The 25,227-nt window shown below is 47.9% G+C and overlaps 2 protein-coding genes across 5 annotated transcripts; one reads left to right on the top strand and one right to left on the bottom strand.

The window, feature by feature from the left end:
• Positions 1–4,013: 4,013 nt before the first annotated feature.
• On the top strand, positions 4,014–8,416 carry LOC117586270 (nuclear pore complex protein DDB_G0274915). Of its 2 annotated transcripts, XM_034276216.1 has the most exons (5): positions 4,014–4,312; positions 4,380–4,532; positions 4,593–5,013; positions 5,071–6,291; positions 8,171–8,416. In XM_034276216.1, exons 1-5 carry the CDS (start codon positions 4,221–4,223, stop codon positions 8,285–8,287), a joined length of 2,004 nt encoding a protein of 667 aa, XP_034132107.1. In that variant the 5' UTR covers positions 4,014–4,220; the 3' UTR covers positions 8,288–8,416. The 2 variants fall into 2 exon arrangements, with proteins under 2 accessions (XP_034132107.1, XP_034132104.1); XM_034276213.1 differs by having other exon boundaries at positions 5,071–8,416.
• A 519-nt stretch (positions 8,417–8,935) lies between these two features.
• On the bottom strand, positions 8,936–24,137 carry LOC117586272 (tyrosine-protein kinase CSK). 3 transcript variants are annotated; one of them, XM_034276220.1, is made up of 10 exons: positions 23,582–24,137; positions 12,991–13,071; positions 12,494–12,859; positions 11,690–12,411; positions 11,414–11,633; positions 11,086–11,354; positions 10,861–11,022; positions 10,601–10,796; positions 10,449–10,535; positions 8,936–10,369 (listed from the first exon to the last, which is right to left on the bottom strand). In XM_034276220.1, exons 3-10 carry the CDS (start codon positions 12,833–12,835, stop codon positions 10,193–10,195), a joined length of 2,175 nt encoding a protein of 724 aa, XP_034132111.1. In that variant the 5' UTR covers positions 12,836–12,859; positions 12,991–13,071; positions 23,582–24,137; the 3' UTR covers positions 8,936–10,192. The 3 variants fall into 3 exon arrangements, with proteins under 3 accessions (XP_034132111.1, XP_034132110.1, XP_034132109.1); XM_034276219.1 differs by having other exon boundaries at positions 12,494–13,071; XM_034276218.1 differs by lacking the exon at positions 23,582–24,137 and adding an exon at positions 16,578–17,488 and having other exon boundaries at positions 12,494–13,071.
• Between the last annotated feature and the right edge of the window lie 1,090 nt (positions 24,138–25,227).

Raw genomic sequence — 25,227 nt, 5'->3', positions numbered from 1 at the left:
GCGTGCACACGTGACCGCCCGCGGCAGCAGAGAAGAGAGGGCATCCACAAGTGATAGCCCCGCGTGCGCCAAGCAGAGGCGCTGCAGCAGCAGAGCGGCAGCAGCGAAGCAGGCCGATCGAGAGAGGAAGGCGAACGACCAGTCCGCAGAGACAGGGCAGGCGCCCAAGATATATATTTTCGGACCCAGCGACAAGGAAGAGAAGTTAGCCGACATTCAATTACATTACATTACATTACAATTACATTCATTACATTTAAGCGAGACAGTGGACACTTTTCCAGTGTCCAGGGCTAGGAGCTAGGAGTGTGAGCTAGGAAATAAAACACAACGAGGACACTCGACATACAGGCAGGGTCAACGACAAGGACCTTAACAAAGAACAACGACAGCGAGGATCAATATTTCTACCCAGCATGCCAGCATCGTCTCAAGGACCAGCAAATCCCAGGTGCCTAGACCGAGCACCAAGGACCAACATCAGCAAGGAGTAACTATTGAGGATAACAAGGACCCTAGCCCAGGATACCAAGGAGCAGCATCAGCCAAGAAGCATCATCTAAAAACCGTACGCCGTTCAATCGGGCCCCACCCCGCGTGAATATACTCCGTGTGGTTAATCTATAGTGACAGTAATACCCCGTGCCGAGATTAAATGCAAGCAATCCCCCACTAGGCATCAGTGTATTAGCTCACGGTTTCTCCAGTTCGACTTTCGGACAGGAAAAGTTCTTCCACTCCCCTACACATTGACTTTCGGCCCCTCGCAGAGTGTTTCGTAGGCTAGCTCATCGGACAACGATTCGGCATGGGCGTCCAGTGGATTTCATATCGGCGTAAAGACGAGCTGCAGACCATCGCTGTTGAATTTGGCCTCGGTGAGACGGGCACTGTTGAGGAATTACGCAGTCGGATATCAGCCAGAGGAGATCTCTAGGCGGATTGAGGAGCTGGGGAAGCAATACACTAGTGCACCCAGCCCGAGGACTCAGTGGACATCCGTGAAGAGCAGAAAGAGGGCATTCAGCTGGAGCAACCACTATCCATAGTGATTCCCGAAGTGCCTCGAGTAGCCGGAAGTACCCTGCTTAGCCATAGCAGCCACAAAGAAGCCATGCCGGATTATAAACATACCCAAGGTATCTCTCGCGTCACCATGCCGAGGAACTCCAAGCATCGCGATCGGGCAGAGAAGAAATCTACGCATCATTGGCCGACAAATTGTGCAACTGGGAATTGAAGTTCCACGGACACGCGGATGCATTGGCGTTCATCGAACGTTTGGAAGAGCGTGTGGAAGCTTACGGAGGGAGCCCAGAGCAACTACCTCGAGTTATCTCCGGATTACTGACCCACAAGGCAGAAGGATGGTTTAGGACGTTGCAGATGCAAGGGTAGCCCTGGACCGAATTTCGAAAGGAATTCTTGGAATTCTGGCTCAAGACGGGAACAAACCGCTGGACACACGCCGGGCCTGCCGTAATTGCGGAGAACAGCGTCACTTCAGCAGCGCCTGCCGGAATCGACGAGTTCTGTTCTTCTGCGAGTGTGGCCGCCGAGGTATCCGGCTTGACTGTTGCCGTCAAGAGGTATCGGGAAACGGATCGAGTCTCTACCCGGGCGGGAACCGAGTGGAGACATACAACCAGAGCCCCCAGGAGTAACGCAACCGTTGAGGTTGGAAAATGGGAGGAACGCAGCGTTAGTGACCATCGAGGGAAGACCTTTGTCCCCTTTGGATACGGGGGGAACCATCGAATGGTGAAGGCGCTGCGAGTGGAAGGAAGTATACGGGATGTAAGGACTCACATCCGCCTGGCGGATGGGGGCACGAAGGAGGTGACGCAAGCAGTGACAGTCGAGGTACGGTTGGATCAACAAATAACACAGGTGTCCCTATTGGTACTACCCGTAGTGGCGGACGACGTCATACTAGGACTCGACTTCCTCTGTGGGATCCAAGCGGTACTACAATGCGGAAGAGCGTATTTGCAGTTCAGCCGAGACCTCAACAGCATCCCGCCGTCGCCACCTCCTCGGATTCGCACGGTGACGTTCCGTGATGATCTACCCTCTTCCAAGCTCCCCGCGAGTACACCCCTGGCTAATCCACCGACAACTTCTTCGCCTCGATACGACCCCGCTAAATCCAACAGCCCATAGATGACGACGCCCTCACTACGCGACGACCACGCCGGACTCTGACGACGCCATCGGACCACGAACACGCCGACCTCAGCCGCACAACCAGGACAAACGGACCTTGACCATGCCGGGCCCAGAGCCAAAAGAACACGGACGAAGAAGACTGCGAAACCGCTGGATACACCCAGGGCCCGTTCGTCTACCCGCCGACATCATCAAGACGACGACAGGAAGCATGGAAATTCAGGACAGACGGCTGCGACACCGCTGGATGCTACCAGGGCCAGTCGGACTATCCTGAAGATGTTCCAAAGGGACCCTATCATGACCAGCATCTTTCCAGCCGAACCACGTCGCCCCGCCGCCACCTATCCCACCTGTCGTCGAGCACGTACCACACCCTCTAGAGCGCAGTCTACCCGAAAACATCGTGGATACAGCGGACTTGTTACAACTGTTCCGACTCCAACAGAGGTACCGGTGGTGCAGGACGAGGGTACTTGGGCGGAAGCACCGCTACATTGGCGCATAGACTCGTGGGATCGGCACCTGCCCGTGGATCTGATCGCCAATATTACGGTATATCAGCGCGACCCCACGGCCCGGTTGGGCATCCGCCGACTGGAGATGCACGTCAAGATCAACAGACGCCGCCAGGTCACGGTCACCCTAAGGACCCCACGGACGACAGAGTATCCCCGACGCGAGGAGGAGAGCCGCACACCCGACCCCGGGCAGGAGACCTGATTTTAACGTCCCCGAGTATTCCTTCCCCTGTTCTTTTCGTCCAATGGGTTCTATTGGATATTGACCTTTTATTAAATTTCACACATTTTCAAAAAGGTAAGGAAAACAACACAGCTGCCTGAGAAGTGTAACCGTACGGAATGCGATTTTCTCCTCTGGTCACACTCTGCTGATAACAAAATATATTGCACATATTGCTATCAATTTTTTTTTGTTCGATCTGAGTACTAGGCTTAAGTATTGAAATGTTATTTTAACAGCAGAATCTCGCAATTTAGAGCCACTGTTTTGCTAGGGGGATTCTAATATCTGAAAAGTTAAAGTTTCTGGAAATTTGTTTGCATAGAATTAATTACCTCAAAATTAAATTAATTAACTTTTTCGCTCTCTAATTTTTGAGACTCTGCTGTAATTGCAAAATCATTTCCCATCATCGGATAAAGCCACGGATAAAGCCCAATATTTGAATGCTGGTTCTTGAATACATTCATGACGCGGTTTTAGCTTATATCTTATACTCCTTACACTCTCTAACGATTACAAAAATTGTGAAATATTTCGTCAGTGATTGTATAAAACTCGCTCTTTTGTCTTATCGATCATCTTTTTGCCGTTCGATTGGAAAAAATACTACAAATTACTTAAGTAAAGCATAAAAATACCTAAAGATGGCAAATGAAAAAGCTAATATAAAATAGTTCCCGCTACCCGCTTCAATTTATCCAGCATTTGGAAATTAAAAACGGTAGATCTCGGCCGGTAAATAGATCGTGATATTATCGACCACTAGACTCGAGACTTTTTTGTATTTTTTAAATTTAATCGCTACAGCGAAATTAGTTGCTCGCAGACGATGAGTCCTCATTGATCAGGTACTTTATGTTGAATATTATATTTTTTTTTTATTTTGATTATGTTGAATATTAAAAAAAAAAAATTACTGAAAATTTTGATCTCAAAAAAGAGTTGCTTGCCGAACACCATAAAGCAACTATATATGGAGGCCCCGTCGTATAGTTGCTTAATGCCGAACACCAGCAATAGAATACTATCGAGACTTTAAACCACCGCTAGTGAGCTAGGTCGAGAGTGTCCAACCATCGATAGTACCGATGGCGCCATCGATAGTTCTCCTCTACTCAGTGCGTCCTCATCACCGTGCGGACCAAAAAAAAAAATAAAATTAAATAAAACGTTTTGACTTGATGCTGATTTATTTTTGTAGATTGCCTGAATATTTGACACTTGCACCATAGTAACACCATAATACCGCAACTCCCCAGATTGGATTTGACGCCAGAAATCGGAACGGCCGAAATCGAAACGTAATGAAGCATCAGTCGCGCTTCAGCATGAGCAGCATGTCACCGCATCGCAGCCATCCCATGGCTGACTCTACAAGAATCGATGGGACTCCAGTGTAAGCACTGCAAAATCGCACACAACATACATCTGATGTACCAATAAACTGTTTTTTTCTTGTGCAGATCTCCTCGAAATTCGGTGGCGAATCTCATGCACAGAACTCTGAGTCTCGAACGAAGCCAAAGTACAACTAATAGCAGCCTGGGAATCCGCAACGCATCATCGCCCTCCACGATATCACGACAGAAACTGAACCTCAGTCAGCTGGATCCCAAGTATGAGAAACGATTCAACGATTATAATTTCTTTCCCCAATGCAAATTGAACGCTTGCAGAACTTTTGTGGATGTGCACAGCAGTGGGCTGGCCTCTCGCATAGTCGCATATCATCACGATAGCACCGTGGGCGCGCGTCGTGGTCTGCAGCGCAGCATGTCTGTAAGCAATCTTTACAACCCGCTGAAGCAGCCAAGAAGGACCCCGTCGTCCCCACTGCCGTACAGACCATCGCCGCCGACACTGTCCATGACGCAAATTGCGCCTCCAGAGCGCAGTTTCTATTGCGGCAACACGCTGCCTGGGCTGCTGCTCTCCAGTTCAGTGGTGGGTGTCCACAAGGCAAACAATGAGCACGAAGAACTGTCGCGTGAGAATCGCCCCATTATGCATCCACATCCGCCACAGCATGAGAGCGAGCCCACCAGGAGTGTGCTAGAAGAACTCAAAGAGATCTCCCGGAAGCGCATCAACAGTGGGGTAAGTGTGTCCGTGCTGGGTTCTGGTGGCAAGTGCTCAGGCTTCAATTTTGTTCAGGAAACACAAAAGCAGCACGAGTTCCTCAAGAGGAGCTGCCAACGCATAGGCGACTTTGTGGACCATCATCCGGCGACGACATTCAAAAGACAACGAGAGCTGAGTGTGGCAGTTCCACTAAGACACCATCATGCGGCGACAACGACGGTGCCACAGCTAGCGCCGACACAGACACAGATACAGATGCAGACACAGCATCACCTGCCGGCCACTGAAGCCATTTCACCGGAGCAGCTGGCAAAGCGTCGCAACTGTAGCTACAGCAATGACATTGCCTCCTCGTTGAGCTCCAGCCGCAGGCACGTGAGCAAGCGCAAGCTGTACGACATGAGGGAGAGCATGCGCCAGAGCAGCATGGAGGGCACAGCCAACGGCAGTTCTCCCGACATTTCCCCCAGCGCCCACGTGGCCAAGATGCAGCGCACGATAGAAGCCGAATCCGTATCCAAAACACAAAGTGTGCCAATTGCCAGTGTGCCAGTGGTGGCGCCACAGCGCACCATCTCTGCACCGACTCTGGGAAAGCAGCAGCAGCAGGCTGCAGTGGAGCTGCCATTGCCTGTCTCCTCCAAGCCGAAGCTAACGCTATTCAATGCCAAGCAAACGCAAGAGCAGCTGCAAAAGCAGCCAACGAAACACTACGATCTCGACAGTCCCGATGTCGATGCTGGCGAGTACGAGGGCATACAGTTTGTGAAGCCCAAGCAGCAAAACTCCATGGGTGGCGTGAAGAATCCCAGTGTCGAGCGCACACATAAAACCAAGCTGGCCATTATGCTGAGTGGACTGCGTGGCGAGATTTACCAGGGAGACGAACCAGACGAAATGGTCGCACCCGTCAGTCCAAAGACACCCATCAAACAACCGATTGTTGCACTGACATCCAAAGCGGCAACCGCAACCCTTGCCACAACGACCAGCATCTCGACAATAACCAACACCCCGACAACGTCCAGCAGTGTCAAGCCAATTATATTGACTGAAAAGGTGATTGCCACAGCACCAACAACATCAACAGCTCCAACCAACACAACCACCACGACAAATGGTTTGCAACCAAAGCTACTGTTTGGCCAAGCCCCTACGCCAGCAGCGACAGTCCCTAAGGAAACGCCAGTTGCAACAGCATCGAGCTCTCCTGCAGCCACAACAGCATCGAGCTCTCCTTCAGCCACAACAGTGCTGACATTTGGAAGTCCAAAATCCACAGCCACAACCACTGTCACAGCCACAAGCAGTGCTCCAGGGCCTGTACTCTCGTTTGGAAAAGCCCCAACAGTAGGCACTGCCACCCCATTCAAACTGGAAAGCAATCCAAATTCCCTCAGTAAGATGAATGGATTACCAAGCATTGGTGGGATAGCAGCAATTACATCGGTGCCAGCGCCAGCATCTACTGCTACGCCACCAGCAATGAGCTTCGGAAGCAGCAGCACCACCACAGCGGCTGGCACAGCCTCATTTATGTTTGGAAAATCGGAAGAGTCCAGCGGAGCAGCAGCAGCAGTAGGCAGGCCTCCTGTATTTAGTTTTGGTGGCGGCACAAAAGCCGCAGCAACAGCAGCACCAACATCATTGTTTGGCAATCCGCCACAGAACAACGGTTTTGGCAGCGCATTCAAGCAGCCGGAAGCGATCAAAGCCAGCAACACAGTCGAGTCAGAGCCAGCGAAGCCATCCACCATCATCGGAATTAAGTCAAACATCGGCTCCAACAGTTTTGGCAGTGCATTTAAGCAGCCTGCAGCGACAACAGCCACAACCACAGCAGTCACAGCCGCAGCACAGCCGTCCAATGCATTCAGTTTCTCGGGAACAACAAACACATCGGCAGCACCAGCAGCAAATCTCTTTGCTTTTGGTGGTGCGGTAGCCGCAAAGCCAGCGGAACCAGCATCCGCACCGGCGCCCTCAAACTCAACGAACATCTTTGGACAGAGTGCAGCTGCCACTACACCGTCAACTTTTTCCTTTGGCGGCGCAGCAGCAACAGCACCAAATACCGTCAAGGTGACAAACAAGCCATCGTTTGCATTCGGTGGCGGCACCAGCGCTACAACTGCCGTCCAATCGAATGGCAGCAACACCAACACCAACACCAACAATTTGTTCAACTTTGGGGCAGGCGGCACGAGTGGCACTCCTTCCTTTGGCAGTGCCGCATCGACCAATACCCCATCGAGTAGTGCCTTCAGCTTCAATGCAGCTCAGAAGCCGATCGGCTCTCAGATTGGCAATAATGCAGCTCCAGGAGCTGCAACAGCCACAAAACCATTTGGCTTTGGTAGCGGACAGCAACAGGTCAATGGAGCAGCCACTGCACCGTCGGGAGGATTCTCCTTTGCGGCTGCTGCCAAAAAGAACGAGGCGACAGCCATTGGCGGAGCGAGCATGTTTGGAACGCCAAACAACGCCAGCACTGGCGCTAAGACAAGCTTCAGTTTCGGCGGAAGCAGCAGCAACACTCAGAATGGACAAGCAGCACCAGCAGCTGGGCAGCAGTCAGCACCAGCACCTGGTCAGCCGGGCGCATTCTCCTTTGCCGCTGTCGACAAAAAGGAGACCAGTGGCGCCAGCATGTTTGGCCAGCCTGCGACCGCCACACCCAGCGCGTCCATCAAGCCGAGCTTCAGTTTTGGTGGCAGCAGCAGCAACACCACCCAAAATTCAGCAGCAACAGCAGCAGCACCTGCTCCGGCGCCAAGCTTTGGCGGATTTGGGGCAGCTCCAGCTCCTGCTGGCAATCAAAGCAAACCCTTTACATTTGGTGGCAGCACAGCTACAGCGCCCAGCGCATCTCCGGCGATGGGCGGCAATCTGTTTGCCAATGCAGTGAGTGCCGTGCAGAATCAGCCCAAGCCGGGAGGCTTCTCGTTTGGCGGAACAGCAAGCAAGACGAACACCCATCAGGCAGCGGCCCCACCACCTGGAAACGCACCATTCTCGTTCGGAGGAGCAACAGCAGCTGGTGGCATGGCCTCAACGCCGAGCAGCCAGAACGTGAATACGACAAAGCCGTTTAGCTTTGGCGCTGCCAGTGCCTTCGGCAGCCCCAGTCCGTCGCCGGTGCAGGCGGCACCAGCAGCCAACAATCCTGGAGGAGGCGCCTTCAATTTCGGCACACCATCGGCGAGTGTGGCGCCCGGCATGTCCCAGCAAATCAATGCTGGCAATTTGTTTGCCTTACCGCCGAGCACTTCGGATCAACGCCCCATAAAACGTGCCACCAGACGGCTGCAGAAGTAGGAGACCTCTGAATGTGTATTTGTATATGGAATATGACTTTAGTTCAACTGATTTATGAAACAAATAAAAACAGCAACAAACAGCAAAACAGCTCCCCAAATCTACGTTTCCCCCATTAACAGAACACTCGAACGGATCGATCCATTTCATGCTTGGTATTTTCGTTACTTTTATTAAAAGTGTCAGAACTCAGCTGCTCTGGCGGGCTGCTTCCTCCTTCCTTCATCGTCTCCTCGTCATCGAGTTTTCTTTTTTTTTTGTTTTTGTATTTAAGTGCAATTTTTGTGTGTGGCTTAAAGAGAGCGAACTCGGCATAGAGCTTCACAATTGATTGATTGAATGATTGTTTGTTTGATGTGTGGGGTTTAAAAAAATAATAACTTTAAAATTAATTAATTATTAATGCGTGTGTGTGTGTGTGTGGACGTTGATTGTTTAAAGTATAGTTTAGTGTTTTTAAATGTAAAAGTTAAAGCAAAGTGTGGGCTTATCCGGGAATTAAAAGGAAACTAAAAAGCAAGTAAAAATGTACAAGAATGCGCCGTAAACATTAACATAAACATTACGTGTGTACGTGTGTTAAGTAAATTATGTGTTATATTTAAAAAATAATTTACAATTTGTTTCCTTTGCCTTTCCGCCTAGCTGCATCGCTTTCTAGTTGGATTCTAGAGTACAGAGAAGGAGAGATGAGATTCCTTGTGGACATGGACATGAGCAAGTTAAGGGAATTTAATTTGCGCTTGCCTGCGATAATTGATAGTATTTGTGTATATCGATAATTAATGAATTAATCGGTTTTTGCATATGCTAATTAAATAGTTTATGTACGATTAAGTATTCTCATATTATGTATGTATGTATGCATGTGTGTGTGTGTATTGTATTATTTTTAATGCATATTTTCACAAGTGTTTTGTTGTTTTTTTTTCTTTTCCATTGCATAATTTTTGTTGGTTTTTCCGTTTTCTCTTTTTTTTCTTCTCGATATTTTCCATAGAAATAAATGTAACTAAATTTAACTAACTTTCTGCTTTTTGCCTCCCCAAGCCAACTTGTTGGACAAGTTCCACCTCTTCTTTCTCCTCTCGCTCATCCTTTTTTTTGTGCTACAAACAAGTCGTTGAATAAAACTTAAGAGAAGAAACATTCTATAAACAATTGGTTTAGACATGCGCCGAATCCTCCCCTGCTGGCACTCATATGTATGCGTATTCTATAACATAAATGATACAATTTGATTTACGAATATGCAGAGTAGAAGAAAAAACGTTAATCCTTAAAAGAGAGTACACCACCCACACATAACATGTAATTAAAGATAGTAGTAGTAGTAGTAGGAAGAGTACCTTTGCCTCTGCCTCTCTAAGCGACTCCTCCTCTCCCTCTCTGATCTTCTGGTTGATTAATTAATGCTTGAAAAGTTTATTGATTTACTCGCGCGTACAACGTTGTATTGTATATGTCGGAAGCTGTGGCTTTTGGAGGGGGGGTTTAGGCTGTGGCCGGACTCTCACTAACATTTGGGAGTCACTTTTGGATGATTCTTGATTTTGTTTGGATTTGGGTTCTCCTTCTTCTTTCGCTTAGGCCTACGGTTTACGCTTACAAAACTTACGACATAAATTATATATGTAAATAAATGTTGTGGTAAATTAGTTGTTACACGTATACATATATATACATATATATATATATATATTCCATGCATGTATATAATCGTACGAAAAATTGTTGCGTTCAGTGTCATGTCCAGTGACCAGTGTCTAGTGATCCACTGGATCGAGGGTCCAGGGCTCTGTGATCCCCGTTTTAGGGCAGCGCCCTGCCGCTTTTAGTGCTGCTTAAAGTTCGCTTTGTGCAACGGAATATCTCCTCACGCTGTGGCATTGTTCAGCAGTTGCAGCTTCACTTTCAGCTCCGCGAATGTGGGTCGCTTGGCCGGATTTAGATCCCATGCCTGGCGCATCATTTCATAGATTTCGGGCGGACAGCCCTCGGGCGCTTCCATTTTATAGCCCACTTCTACGTGTTTAACCACATCGGCCAGGGGCTATATCGAAACGAGAAACGAAATACAGAATGAGGCTCAAATGTACTTTAAAGACTAATTTTAATTTTTTTTCACTTACAATTCTGGGATAAGGCACACGACCAAAGGAGTAGATTTCCCATAGGAGTATGCCAAAGCTCCACATGTCCGATTTGTTGGAGAAGCGCTACATAGATAAAGAGTAAAGGGTTAGGCAGTGGCAACAGGGCAACAGGGGTGGGCTTTTCTTACCCCATTCTTGAGCGCCTCGGGTGCTGTCCATTTGATGGGCAGCTTGCCAACGTCGAGATTATAGCATTCCTCGCGTGCCAAACCGAAATCGGATACCTTGGCCACACAGTCCTCGGATATGAGGACATTGCGTGCAGCCAGATCGCGATGCACAACCTTTTTAGCTTCCAGATACTCCATGCCAGAGGCAGTGTCGCTGCAATAGGAAGGAACTGTTTAGGCGACTGCAGAATAAATAGTTTAAAGAAGTTCTGGCTTACAAGGCAAATATAATTTGATCCTTTTTGGTTATGTGCTGTCGTCCACGCGAACGTAGGTAATCAACCAGTGATCCCTTGCTCATGTATTCCGTAACCAGATACAGATGCTTGCTGGTGAACACCAGGCCAATAAACTTGACCAAATTATCGTGCTCCAAAGTGCTGCCCAAAGGGTATATACAAATTATTAAGAGGTCCAGCAACATTGAGTATTTATGGCCTTACGTCATGACGGATGCCTCTGCTAGAAACTTTTGCACGGCGCCCTCATCTTTGAGCATCTTGACGGCCACCTTCTCATTGCGTAGAATGCCCAGCATCACATCCCCGAACTCGCCCTTGCCAATACTCTCGCGCAGCTGCAACTCCGCTTCGGGTATGACCCAGCCCTTGTCCACGAAATCCTTTGAATTGATGCAAAACTCTTGTTTCCCCAGCTTTGGCAGGCATTTGATTAGCTGCGTACACAAGCCATCCGCATCCGCCTCATAGTGCTGCAACGAGACATGGAGAATTAGAACAAGTTTAAGGATATTTTGGAGTCCTTTTTTACCGCCACAAGTTGTCCTAGATTCTCAAAGTATTCCTCGTCATCGATTGTTAGCTTATTCTCTAGATACTTGACGCGATAGTGCTCCACCTTCGACTGAAAGCAGACACAGAGCGTGTAGTCGCCCGGAAAGTTTGTGGATTCGCGCACCAGAAAGAGACCATCCTCGCGCGGCTGCAACAGATGCTCCGCCTCGTCGCGCGTTATGCTGCCATGGAACCATCTATAAAGGAGACACCATTAATCCAATTGATTCACTAAAGAACTCATTCCACTTACGGCATGGCATTCAGCTTCACCTCGCACTTTCGCAGCTGCTGGGGGGCCAGCGCTGTGGGCGATAGGGAGGTTGCATGGTTCATGGCTGTGGTTGAGCCGCTCGACCAAGAGCTTGCCGCATTCACATTCACGCCTACTCCCCCGCATCCCGCTGCCCCGTTGATGTCGAAGCTGTGCAGGGAGGTGGACATGCCCGCCGTCCCACTGGAACCGGAGGATGGCTGTGGCGGCACTTGAGTGCCGGTGGCAGGTGCCACAGTGTGAAGCAGCATGTTGCTGCCGTGTTGGCTTCCACTTAGTGCGAGGCTCTTTGGCGGCAGTGCCCGCTCGGCGGCATGCAGGGCCATCTGTGCGGCATTCATCGAGGAGGACATTAGATTACCGCTGGACGCAGCAGCACAGTTGGCCAGCAGCTGGAGGTGCTGCTGCTGCTGTTGCTGGGCAACGGCGGCCACGGCTGCTGCGGTCGCCCCCGCACCAGCTGGCTGTTGCTGCGGGACAGGCGGTTGGGCGGCAGCCACAGGAGCAAATGTGGAAAGTATACTATGTGGCGGCTGCTGCTGCTGCGTCGTCTGTAGCTGTTGCTGCTGCTGTGTCTGGCTGGGGGATTTGGGTGATTGATGATTGCTGGCGCTGCTGTTGCTGCTGCTGATTAAATTATGACTATTAAGCGCATGTGATGACAAATGCAAGGCAACCGCTGCTCCGGCCTGGCTGGGATGCTGCAACGAGAGCAAAAACAGAAGGAGAAAGATTTAGAATTTGAATAGAGAGAGGCTGGGCTCTGGGGCTGCACTCAATTACCACATTGTTCTCGCGATGATGGTGATGGTGGGGCGGTATGCTCGGCGGCACAATGTGCGGCTGCGATTGGCTCAACTGTTGCTGGTGGAGCAGCGCAGCACCCACGGCCGTGCCTGATGTACCTCCGGCGACATTCGGCTGTGGCGCCGGCCGCTTGTTGTGACGCAGCGGTGCTGTGGGCGGCATCTGGTGCCCGGTTGTCTGCAGGAACCATGGATCTCCCGATGTGCTGCCCGTCGACGTTGCTGCTGCGGCCACCGTCACCGATGGCTGCGAGAATCCCCGATGGTGTCCGACGACCGTTGTTTGTCCGTTCTGTGTGGCGGTCGCGTGACTGTTCATAGCCGTTGACGCTGTTTGTGGCGTGCACGGTGGTGTGTCTTCTGTAGCTACTGTATCTTTGGCCTTTGAATGCTTTCTCAGATGTCCTTGTTTGATCTCAACTGTAATGAGGTCCTGGCCCTCGCTCGAAGATGTCCTCGTGTGATGCTTCTCCTTGGCTTTCCTCTGCTGCTGCTGCTGCTGCTTCTGCGGCTTTCCTTCTCTGCAGTTTTCCTTCTCTAAGGCGGCGTCCTCGTCTGCAAACAAATACGCGAAATGGTTTTGGCATTAATTAACTGTTATAATCTTATCTCTCTTTCATTATCTTTGCACTTAGATAAGCAGAGTGCCGCCAGCCACTCCCACACACAGAAAACATTATTTAATTATCGTTAAATATTAATTTCTGAGCGATAAATCGCTCATATAAATCATAAAAATAGATAAAATTCCGTACGTGTTCTTAGGATACTCTTTGGCAGTGAAAACTGTGCATTTCCACACACATTTCATGATGATTTCCAGATGGAGAACGTAAGACACTTTCTTGCGTGTTCGGTTGATGGACAAACACACGTCTATTTAATCAGTCAGTCATTTCACACACTCCACTCCACTCCACTCCACACTCAGCACACATCGATCTACAGATTACATAAAAGCCATTGAAGATGCGCCATGCTAATTGTTGGCCAACAGACAACACAAATGGCATGTTAATCAAGTGAGTGAGAGGCATGAGGCTAAGGCAAGGGACAAAAAACAATTTGCCAAAATGTAAAACATTTTGCATGTGACATGCATCGTAATAAAACATTGAACATTGAACGCCATTTTATGGCGCACTTTACGAGGGTTTTTTGAGCTACTGTTCGGACTCCAAATCGGATGCCGTAACGGACTTTAGATGACTCACAAGATCCCCCTACTCGTGTGCTCTGCCAGGCCTAAGTTTTCTCTTCTAATTTTATATGCAAATTTCATTTGCCGAATCTCGCTCGCTCGCTGCTGGCTTGCTCTCTGTTGCGGAAACGCTTTTTGCATATTAAATTCTCATTCTTTGAGCAGTCATCGTGGATGGATTTATCGTGGGAGTGAGTCGTCCCGTCCGTGTGGCAGCGTGGGCTTTGTTTTAATTGCGACAGGTTGTAGAGGGCAGAGGGCAGGGGCAGGTCATGCCACCCCCCCCCCCCCCCCCCCCCCCCCCCCCCCCCCCGACCTTCGCAGTAACTTCCGCTATCCGCTCGTGCTGCTACTCGCTGTTTCGGCTATCCGCACAAATTGGTTTGCCATGACTGTTCGATTGTGCTCGAGTCTGCAAATTGCATTCAATCATCATTCATAGCCACAGAGCATAGTCATCGTTAGGGGCGGTGGCTTCCTGCCACTTCAATCCACTTATAACAATACAACGTGCCCCCCCCCGTACACCGGACTTCTACTTATTTTTATTGTTATTGTTTCAATTGTGCGAATGAGCAGACAAATCGAACCTGGACTTTGTTTTGCTCTTTCTTTCGGGCGGTTACTCACTCACTCACACACACGCAACTGTTAACTGTCAGCTGTGAACTTTTGGAATGGAACAAGGTCTGAGATCCTCATATCTATCTCTCTCGGCGGCGATTTCCTTGACTTGACCTTGAGTCTGGGAATAGCATGGAAACGGAGTCACAGCTTCGCAGAATATGAGTCAGAGCGACGCGGGGAGCGGGGGAATTAGTCAACGCTGATGACACTGGAAATGACTGCTGCAAGCACTGCTCTCCCACTGTCACTGGAAGTGGCCATGGAAGGTGCAGTCTGCTTCGACAGGTGCGCTGCACACTATTGCCAAATCTCCCGACGCTGCCGTCGGAGTGGAAACAACAGTTCTTGCAAAACACCGAAACATAATTAATAATAAGCAGCTGCGGGGGTGGGGGGGATTGGCAAATCGGAATTCAAGAATTCCTCACAAGCGCTACGCATGCGAGACGAGCGAGAGAGCACTTAAGTTGGTTGGCGTTCCTTTTGAAATTTGTAAACAAACGAGAAGGCACAGGTAGGGGAGGGGCAGGCAACACACGCTTCTCAAATATAAATCATTCAATAAACAATTGTTTTGTTATGGGCAGCCGGAACAGTCACCACAAATGGCGATAAATACGAATACATACAATGCAAAATGGAATACAAATTCCAAATATCGTAAAAAATGCACACACACAAACTGTGAAATTAACGACAACGATCTGCCTGCCGGACATGTGCATCTGTACAATGTATTTCCAAATACTGACAAAAAAACTGAACAACTAATTGCAGTGAATGATTCATTTGGCATGACAGTTCATTGTACCTATACTTTTGTACTGCACTGTCGCGCTGTCGACACTGCGGGTGGGTGTTCAATGTTCGAGCAAAGTAAAGTCGAATGCGAAATGCGCAGTAATGCCCCGTTCGACGGGCCGGCCACAATGGATGAGGTAATACTAATTAGGTAAGCCAGCGAATACCTCACCCTATCTTCGGGGGGGGGATCGAGAAGAGCGTAGTTTTGCTATTTGCTACATATTTTCCAGTCCAGTTCTTTTCTTTCTTTTGCATTGTGCATTCTGCTTTCCGCTAATGGGTTCATTCTTCACTCTCTATTCCTATGTTCCGCTCTTCCTGCAATTCCATCACCGCAAATGAAAGCTCGCTCTCTCTCTCTCTCTCTGTATCTGTCTGCATCTAAATGGGCCACCACCTGACAGCCAGAGAGTAGGCAGGCAGGGTTAACCTTCGGCTGCGTCTCGAGACATGGAGCAAAGCGTAACAGGGACTGAAGGAAGTGCATGCCAAAAGAGGGAGAAAGCGTTCAAAAGGGGGATCCAATAAACAGTTCAACACCCATAGAGGTAACGAATCCGTGAGAATCTATTGTACAGACACACACATTCGAATCACACTCTCATAGAGTTGAATTCTGTTTCTGCTGAAAGTCAGCGAACAGTTGCTCATGGGAAGGTGGGAATGAAAAGAGGGAACAAAGTAGACATGTAAATACCCTTCGCTTCTGCTGAAAGTCAGTCAACAGTTCGTTCTCCTCCACCTGCTCCCTCCACGGAAAAAAAAGGTAACCTTAGAGTCTCAGAGTCAGTAGAAGGGATGGGGAATGATGGGAATGCGAAAACAAAAGCCATGAATGGAACGTCCATGAATGGTGTATGTGTGTGTGTTTGAGTGATGGCGTGCGGACGGAACGGAATGGTAGGGGCGTTTGCAAATTTGCATATCGCATGCGATGAGCCGCTCGCTGAGCAGGCAGCAGGAAAACCGCAAACAGCGAAGCAGCAGGAAGAAGGAAGCCGCCAAGTGGCAGACAATAATAAATACATGCACTTGTTCCCTCCACTTAATCACACGGCTAGTAGCCAGTAGCCATAGCCATAGCCATGGGAGGGTGTCAGGTTAGCCTCCTGCTGCGGTTGGGACTAATTTCGTAATATTTTTGGCAGAGTTATCTTTGCCCAAGCCAATCTCAATTCTCAATGCAACGCTGCAACTGGACACCACACAGAGACTATGTAGTATGTACCCTGGGGCCTGGGGCTCTACTTTTGCCAACACCCAATACTCCAGTCCAATGCCAGCGAGCGGAAAGAGAATGAATGAGGCTTTTGAGGCACAGCTTGGAATGTAACTAAATCCGCACGAGAACCACAATTGGGAGCGGGGCTGGGCAGGGCACACAGTCAACGAACTGCACTGAAGAGAGTTAGGAGTGGGGCATACTAACCGAACCAATCATCGGTCGTAACGATGGGCGGAAGGGAGCGATGGGTCTGGGTCTGCGACTGGCCCTTTCCTCTCGATCTCTCTGCGGATCTCTCTTTGGTGTGGCTGCTGCTCTGCTGCTGCTGCTGCTCCGTTTTGCTTTTGGCCGCCTGGAACTTTCGATGAGCGCACCGTAGGAAGTTCAGCAAACGGGCATCGATGGATTGGGGCGTTGGCTGTCCAGCGTCTGCGGCTGCGACTGTAGCTGCTGCACTCTTGGTGTGGGTTCCGTTTGCGCCTCTTCCGCCGCTGGTCGGCGCATACTTGTCGCAAAAGTAAAACTCCTTGCGACGTGGCGGGGCATAGGCGGCGCTGAGGCTGCTGCAGAGTAGGATGGGCTTGCGGCGTGCCTTTGCTATAACCTGTCCGGCCGATAGAGTGCCGCTCGTGGATTTCGATTCCTTGTGGGTGATGCTGCTGGAACTGCGCGTCAGTCCGCCCCCAGCAGGCACCAGGCTCTGTTTGCACCAGTAGATGTCCTTGCTACCGAAATAGTAACGTCTGCGGGTATCCTGACGACCTCCTGTTCCTCCCGTCGATCGATGGGTTCGCCTACTGCTGCTGGAGGCGCTCTGACTTCCGCTGCTCGTCTGCGAGTTGTCGCTTTCGTTTAGATTGTGGTCTGACCCAAGGGATTCTGCTGCCCCTCGTAGTCCTGTTGGCGTTAATTCAGATCCTGTTCCTGCTGCTGCTGCCGTGGGCATGAGATCCGAATTCGATGCGGATTGAATGAAGATCCCATCGCAGGTTATTTTAATTGTTGTCACCATGTTCCATGGATATTAAAGCGTTCATTTGGGTTTACTTGAATTTGTAGCGGGGGATCTGCTTTTGGTGGCGCAACATTTGAAGTCACTGTGGGTGAGGCAGGGGTGGGGCAGAGACAATCCCATTTAGTGGCACTCTCACGAAACGAGGCTAATCCCCAGAACCAGAGTGAATGGTGGGGCCTTTTGTCCGACTACAAATTGTTTTCATTTCAGTAATAATACTAATTAAGGTTCTTCTTCTTCGATTTGCTCTCTTTCTCTGCTATCTGCCACATGCCACACAATGGATCGTATCGTCAGTCGTCCAATGGAATCAATGTAGAAGGCCAGAAGCCAGAAGGCCAGAAGGCACACAGACAGACGTCAGGCAGTGCAAATAATGGAGTAAAAAAAGTGCAAATGGGAAATTTCTAAAGAGAAAACTCAACTCAAGATCCAACAACAACAAAAACAAAAGCCAGGCGGAATAATAGTTTCAATCGGAGAGGGGAAAAACAGACGGGAAAAAACAGAGTGCAAAAAAAATGGCAAGCATGAGACTGAAGCAGAAATTGACTTTGAATCCGCCGTAGAATGGAGTGGAGTGGGGAGGAAGCTCCACAAAGGAGGAATGGATAGCTACTAAAAAGCTCTACCATATAGATACGTACATACATATAGTAAAAATAATAACAACTACTTTCTTGGCTGCTCGACAAGTCAATTTGCCACATTAACGGTTACTGCTTCTTATGGGATTACTGGCTTACCCTCGAAGCCGTCAACAGGCAGCCAAAGGCAGGCCGACAATGGGCCAAAAGAGTGCTCCATTAACTGCTGCTCGAAATGCCATGCCACTACCTTATTTCTCTCTCCCTCTGCTCTGGCTTTGGGTTGGGAAAACACGAACACGAATCAAATGGGAGGAGACGCTTGAATTGAATTGGAATTTACTGGAGCTGGAGCTGGAGCTGTAGCTGTAGCTGGTAGCTGTTGCTGGAGCTCTGCTTTTGGCCACATATTGTGCAAATAATTTGGGCGTGGGAATGCCACAGTCATCGAGTAGCAGGAGATCAGACCCATGCCATTGTCTTACTTCTGTGGCTGCTGCTTGTGCGTTGGGAAAGTTGGCAGAATCATTGCGAATCATTGGCTATCCCAAGTGGGAATGCGTCGTGTATGGGAGAGTGCATTCCCTGCCCTCTTTTCACTTTCCCCTGAGGAGAACCTTTCCGAGACTGGGGGAGCGACAGCAGCAGCGACACAATTAATTATGCAAATGAGCAAAGAAAGAATCGAGCGATCGCGTGGAAAGTGATTTCTTATCGGTCGACCCACAAAACAGGTGGTGGCTGGAGGGCAGGGAGAGTCTTAAAATAAAATTCTCATCACGAAAACTTAGTTTGGGAAAAGCGGTGGTCGGTGGGGGCCACAGAAAGTCAACACAGAAAACTCAACGAAAGCACAAAAAACCAATTAAAGAAAACAATAACAGAATTATGTATGACACAACCATACATACTGTGTGTCTCTCTCTCTCTCCCTCTCTCTCTGCCTCTATTTCTGGCTGCAAAATGAAAAGCAAAATCATCATAAAAGTTGACTAAAACAAAGTGGCAATAAGAGAGGCCCAATCCAAGTTCCCCTCCCCCCTCACCACCTTGAAAGAAGTCACGAAACAAAACAGAAACGAAAGAAACACTAAAGAGACAATGGGAATGGGCCAATGTCCAAAATGCCTGAGTTGCTCTCTTTTTATCTCTGTCTCTCCACCGGCTATCCTCGGGGTAGGTAGAGAGGGGTAACCGAATGGAGGATCGCATTTATTTTGATAGCCGCCGGGGGACTGTCTGTTTGGTCGGTTGCATTTATCATTTTGGCAAGCGGACAGTACAACTTTCACTCCCATACCCTCTCCTGCCGGCAGGCAGAAGAGTGCGAGAGAGGTGACTGCACTCGGAGTCCAACAGAGAGAAAGAGAGAATCTAACAGACGCTCTCTCGATCTCTCTCTGGCTGCTCTTCTCTGCATTTAACATTCAATTAATAATCAAAGTCTAAGTTTAACAATTATTTTGAACGTGCCTGGCACGCAATAAAGAAAAATAATTGAGAAATGAGAAATGAAATGCGCCATTGGCTTTTGGCCAGAAAACGGTGAGGTAAGTGCAGTGCAGTGCGGTGCAGGGGAAGGGTTAAAGCCGCGTCTTCACATTCGTTTCGAAGGCGTGTGTGCAGTGAATGGCAAATTGAATAAGTGGATGGATGGATGGAAAATACAGCGAGGGAGGGCTGGAGCCAAGAAAAACTACAAAATTGTTTCACGCGTCTTCAAATTGAAGCTAAAAAAAATACATTTTCTGCGTCTTCAGACAACAGAGTCTCCTCTCCCATGCGCATTGTCCACTTTCACTCCATGGTCCAGCCAGCAAAGAAACGGACTCCGCTCCCTCCCTGCTCACCGCTTCAGGAGTCTCTGCCACGCTGCCATGTCGCCGCTTCAAGCGTCTCTGTCTCTGCGTTGGCGAAAAACTAGTTACAGTTTAGGCCGCCAGTTTGCCGCCTGGAACGATTAGAGTGGCCGATGACTAATGCGCTGGAAAATTGAAAATCGCTTTTCGCAGCTCGACACAAAATAAAAAACTACAACAACAAAAAATAAGCCCACGATCTGTCGCATGCACGTCGAGGTGAAAATTGGCGTGGAAATCAATTAAAGGAAGGAAGGGATTTTTACAACCTGGATGGGATGACTCATGCAAGTCGGAGGAGAGGGAAGATATAAAAAACTTTCATTTGCCACTTTCAAACATCTTCCAACAGATTATGCCTGTGGCAATAATTAATAAAAATAATAATGTAATAAAACCAACGAATGATGGGCAATCTTCATTCATTTGTAATAAATCTGTGATCCCAAGCCCATAATTACACAGACATCCCCCCCCTCACCAGAAAAACAAGAGACGAAAAGCAAATGAAAATAAAGCAAAGAAGAAAAAGGTCATTGCGCCACCAAATAGCATGATCCGACAGAGATCGGATGTATCCATATCCAAGTCCAGCCCCAGGAAGCCCCCACCCATGTCACACTCTTCCTTTGGGGCTGAATCCCTCTGTCCGTCGATGAATGACAACATTCGATTTGTGTTTGTATATTTAATTATTACTTTAAAAAGCGAAAGATTTGCTTTGTTAACCAATTACGGGGCGCGGGGTTACATCACACACGAGCGATCGATCGCTTCTGCCATCTTTTTTGCACGTTTTTTTATTGTTGCACATTTAAGCTTCTGCCTCAGCCGACAGCTGAATCAATTATCACGCCGCTTTGCATACCGACACAAATTAATTAATTTGTATTATGTATTGCAAAAATAAACGGATTGCAGTTGATTATTGGCCAACACACACACTGAGATACAAACACACACACGAGCCGATGCGCCTGGGGAGCGACGGGAGTCGAGAGCCTGCGCATGCGTGACTCGAGAGATTTTTGTTCGTGACCGACCGCGCGCTTCGATTGCGAGTTTTGGATTGAAAGCTGCAAGATTGAAGCCAGGGCCCCATAGCCCCAAAGTCATAGAGAGAGCTTTGCGCTTACTCTCTCTCCCACTGTGTGCATGCCGGCTCTCTCCCGCTCTTTCTGTGTGGCTGGCTTTTATCGCATGCGATATTTGTCGACTTGTTGCATGCCTTTTCAAAACTTAGATCTCACTCTCTCTCTCTCACTGCCCCCCCTTGCCGGCGTTCGGGTGCATAGCGACATACTAATGAAATCAAGCACATGTTGCCCCACACACTTTAGGCCAATTTTGGTGTTGCCAGTGGTTGCCAGTTGGGGTCTCACTTTTTGGACATATTCGTTGAAAGTAAGCCACGCTGCGGTTTCAGACCTCATGGGAGATTTACACACGCAAACACACACATACACTTAGAGAGCGGACAGGGTATTTGTCAGTGCGGATCGATTTTGTTTGCTAATTACAGCCTCTGGGGGCCATGGTTTTGGCATTTTTGCATGTTTACAATTTCATTCGCCATTTCCAGGCAATTTGTTGCCACTGTTTGAGGAGAGAGAGAGAGAGATGGTATGACGGAATGTAGACATGAAAATGTTTATTGTTGTTATTTCGGTTTCGGCTGCTTCTGCAGCTGCAGTTCGTGATATTTTGCGATTTTTTCTAGCTGGAATTGTTTGCATATTTGACGTACAATTAGCATCGCGCCACCCCACCCCGCACTGCATTAACAGCACAGCGTGAATAGAGAAACTCAGAGCAGAACGAGAACATTGCCTGACGTCATCAGCTCTCCCAAATTAAATTCGCACAAAGAGAAGAAGAGAAGGAGAGGACCAGGCAGGCACGTACGCTGTGCTAAAAATAGCAGAAGCGCTTAAAATGGGTGCGAAAGCAGCATAAAAACAAACAAAGGAGCAAAGGAGAATGGAGAAACCCAAAAAAAAATGAACCAAAACGGAACGGGAACAGTGGAAATGAAAAGTGTATCGTATCAGCAGAAAGACGATAACGAAATCAGCAGGTGCTGCAGTGCCATACATTTGCCCCGCACGGTTCGAGCAGATAGCAACATTATTGCCACCCTGGCTGCCTGCTCGTGTGTCCACCTGTCATAATGTCACAAAAAAAGAGCTCAGATAACAGTTGAATCCCCCACCAATTCCAGAATGATGTAAGCCAATAGGTTATTGGTCACATGCCTAATCGGAATAATGGATAGCCCCAATTGGCATTCAATATAAACCCTCCACCTCCCTCTATTCACGACAAGAGTGAAATGCGCATGCAAAAGTCTAATTAGCGCAAGTGAAGATGACAGAGATAATGAGCCTTCCCCGTCCCTATCACACAATCTAGCTAACGAGATACGTCGCACTCTACTCAATCCAGAGCAAAAAGTTCACGCAATACTGACCTCACGCACACACACACACACACAGGCCCAGAAAGAGGCACAAATGAAACGGGTACAACGCCCACGCATGTTGCAATACACAAACAAACAACGAGAGCGAGAGAGATGGAGCTGTGGAGGGAGTGAGCTTTGTGGCGCCGACTATGACGGTTGTTGCCAACAAGGTGTAAGTAGGGAATGCTTACTCTCTCACTATCTCTCTTTGGGGAACGCGACACAAGAAACATCATAGATTTGCTGAGAGCGCAGTGAGGGAAGCCTCACCTTGTTCGAGTACACCATGGTTGCGTCTGTACGTGACGTCAGCGCACGAAAATTTGTGCCGACGACGCAGAAGCCAACTGACCAGCAGAACAACAAACTATTACTACGAACGAACGGAAATCCATAACAAAACTACGATGCGGTTACGCTTCGGTTATTGCCTTTAATTATTGTTTTTGTTGTAGGAGGCGCTGCCTGTCGTACGCATTTATCGGCCTGGCCTGGCTTGGTCTTTCTGGCCGCCTGTCATCCCCACTAGTCATTCATGGCCCGTTTGCTGTTCCTATATGTATATACACATATGCAAATGTTTGCGTGAGTGTGTGTGGAGCTATGGAGAACAACAAGAGATATACGAAATTTCGCGCCGCGCCGCTGGATGGGAGCCGCCGAAGAGCTGTAAAACGTGTTTTTGTTTTGCCCGTATTATGATTGAACAAAAATGCGTAGTTTTTGCTTTCGTTTTTGCCCACATCGGACATTATGATACTACTACGGAATAAACTAGTTGACCTCAGACAACAGGCTGTAAAGCAGATATTGAAAAGAGCCTGTTTTGGTTGTCATCAAGCATTCAAGTCATCAATGGAATGGGATGCAGTGTGTGTGGTGTGACCCAAAAACTAGCAAACACTCTTTATATATATTTTTGCCTAACGTTTGCCAATTTTGCCTCCTATATATATTTATAATTATCATCATGATAATGATGAGGCAAGCAAAGTCTTTATGCAATGCAATTTAACCGAGAAATTCCACGCCTTTGGCTTATTGGGCACCACAGCCCTGATGAGTAGTGTTATCCTTTTTTCGCACGCTCTCGTCACTTTCACCCACAGACACGACACACTCACACACACACATGCACAAGGGTATTAAGGAAGCAGACAGCGCGACGCTTGAAAAGGGCGTTGGAAAGCTTCAGCTTCAGCTTCGTGCCACAAAACAAAATATCTTCATTTACACACAGACGGCACAGACATTTCTGCACCTGGCCGATGCCGATAGCTTACCCAATTCTCAGTGTGGATGGGGAGGGGGCTGCTACATTCCAGAATGCCTCCAACGCTGCTACTGCTGCTACTGCCACTGCTGACGTCTGCGACGATGCTGATGCTGCTGCTGCTGCTGGCGCATCAAGCAATCGGACACATGCACATTATTTCACTTGATTTGATGGCCCTTCTATGTATATTTTACAATATTATGCATATTTATAAGCATTTGCACAACCAACACACACACACTAATGCAGGGATAACACGCACCTTCCCAACTTCCCGATCTTTCCAATATCCACATACATATACACTAGACGACGACGACCAGGCCAGCAACAGCAACTGGCTGGCTGGTTTTATGGAATTTTCTATTGCTTTTTTCACAACTGTTCGCTGCGTTCGCTGTCCTTCTGCTGATGCATTCCGCGCACTTTCATCTAATCTGAGTTGAGCCCACGCACGGCCATTTCTTTGGGGACAAACAATATTTTGAGCACAATAATTTGATTTATAAAACAAAAAATTCACACGAGAGCAGCCATCTTGCGCTAGTGTTGTGCACAACAGTGTGACCCTCAGAAATATACCGTGATATACCAAGAAATTGATTAAATATACTTGTTACCTGTCACGAGTACTTTGAAGTCACGCTATGATTGTGAACAGTGATATCGATTTCTAACCAGCTAAGTGCCTGAATATTTGGACTTAAAATTCTATTTCTAGTGTTCGTTCGGCAAACAACTCTTTTTTGGGTTCAAAATTTTTAGTAACATTTGTACCTGGTCAATGCGGACTCATCGACTGCGCATAACCAATTTCGCTGTTGCGATTAAATTAAAAAAAAAGAATATTTAAACTTCTAAAGTGAGTTCATTGAGTCCCTACAATACCACCCCACTTACGTTTAATTTTCCGCGATTATATTGTAGATGTGCCCCTGTTTAAATGGAGGGCCATGGGGGTTAAGTTCTTTGTTTTCCTTGGTATATTTCGGTATATTTCCGAGGGCCACACTGCTTGCAGCATTGCTCCTCAACATTTGGCTCGAAATAAGCAACATTTAGTTCCCTTGGATGGATAGATCACCTCGAATTTAAGAAATTTTAGAAAACTGGCGCCAATAAATGAAAACAAATACTATCTGTGTTGGTAAGCCATCTCAACAAAATTCTGCAGATACCAAGAATATATCTAGATCGATATACATATGTGTATACATATGAAAAGGTTAAAAACATGTCAGTCTAGGAAAAGTCATTAATAATGTTTGAGAGCAGATATGAAAATTAAATTTTAATATTAATTCATGGAAATAGGGTATACGAATGCCCATACTACACTTTAACTACCTGTTGACAAGCAACGAATTGTCGATTGACGTTGCATTCCGTTCCCATTCACGTAACGTTTTCTGCTATTTTTGTTCGTTGACCTTTTAACTTTAAACTTAATTTGGAAACACTCCAAGAAAAGGAAGTCGTGAAAACTCTTTACTCTTGTGGAGAATTGATTGATAAATCGGATAAAATTATAGTTTTGGCGCAGAGACTCCTAAATAGCTTGTAATATTAAATAGAACATCAAAATCGAGGAAAATAATTTAAAATTCAGGGTATATTTACTGTATATTTTGAAAATGCAAGGGTATATTTCCG

The sequence above is a fragment of the Drosophila guanche genome, unplaced genomic scaffold (assembly GCF_900245975.1).
Source record: "Drosophila guanche unplaced genomic scaffold, DGUA_6, whole genome shotgun sequence".
NCBI classification, from domain to species: Eukaryota; Metazoa; Arthropoda; class Insecta; order Diptera; family Drosophilidae; genus Drosophila; species Drosophila guanche.
Note: the sequence above shows the minus strand (reverse complement) of the source record. Positions and strands in the feature narration are given on the sequence as shown.

What these genes read in the sequence shown, in the direction of transcription:
- LOC117586270 (XM_034276213.1), top strand. Translation starts at nt 4,221, where the DNA reads ATGAAGCATCAGTCGCGCTTCAGCATGAGCAGCATGTCACCGCATCGC. An exon ending in CTCAGTCAGCTGGATCCCAA is followed by an intron (nt 4,533 to 4,592) that starts GTATGAGAAACG and finishes GAACGCTTGCAG; the next exon opens with AACTTTTGTGGATGTGCACA. An exon ending in GGAAGCGCATCAACAGTGGG is followed by an intron (nt 5,014 to 5,070) that starts GTAAGTGTGTCC and finishes AATTTTGTTCAG; the next exon opens with GAAACACAAAAGCAGCACGA.
- LOC117586272 (XM_034276218.1), bottom strand. Translation starts at nt 17,385, where the DNA reads ATGGTGACAACAATTAAAATAACCTGCGATGGGATCTTCATTCAATCC. An exon ending in ATCATCGCGAGAACAATGTG is followed by an intron (nt 12,412 to 12,493) that starts GTAATTGAGTGC and finishes CTCTCGTTGCAG; the next exon opens with CATCCCAGCCAGGCCGGAGC. An exon ending in GATCAAATTATATTTGCCTT is followed by an intron (nt 10,797 to 10,860) that starts GTAAGCCAGAAC and finishes TTCCTATTGCAG; the next exon opens with CGACACTGCCTCTGGCATGG.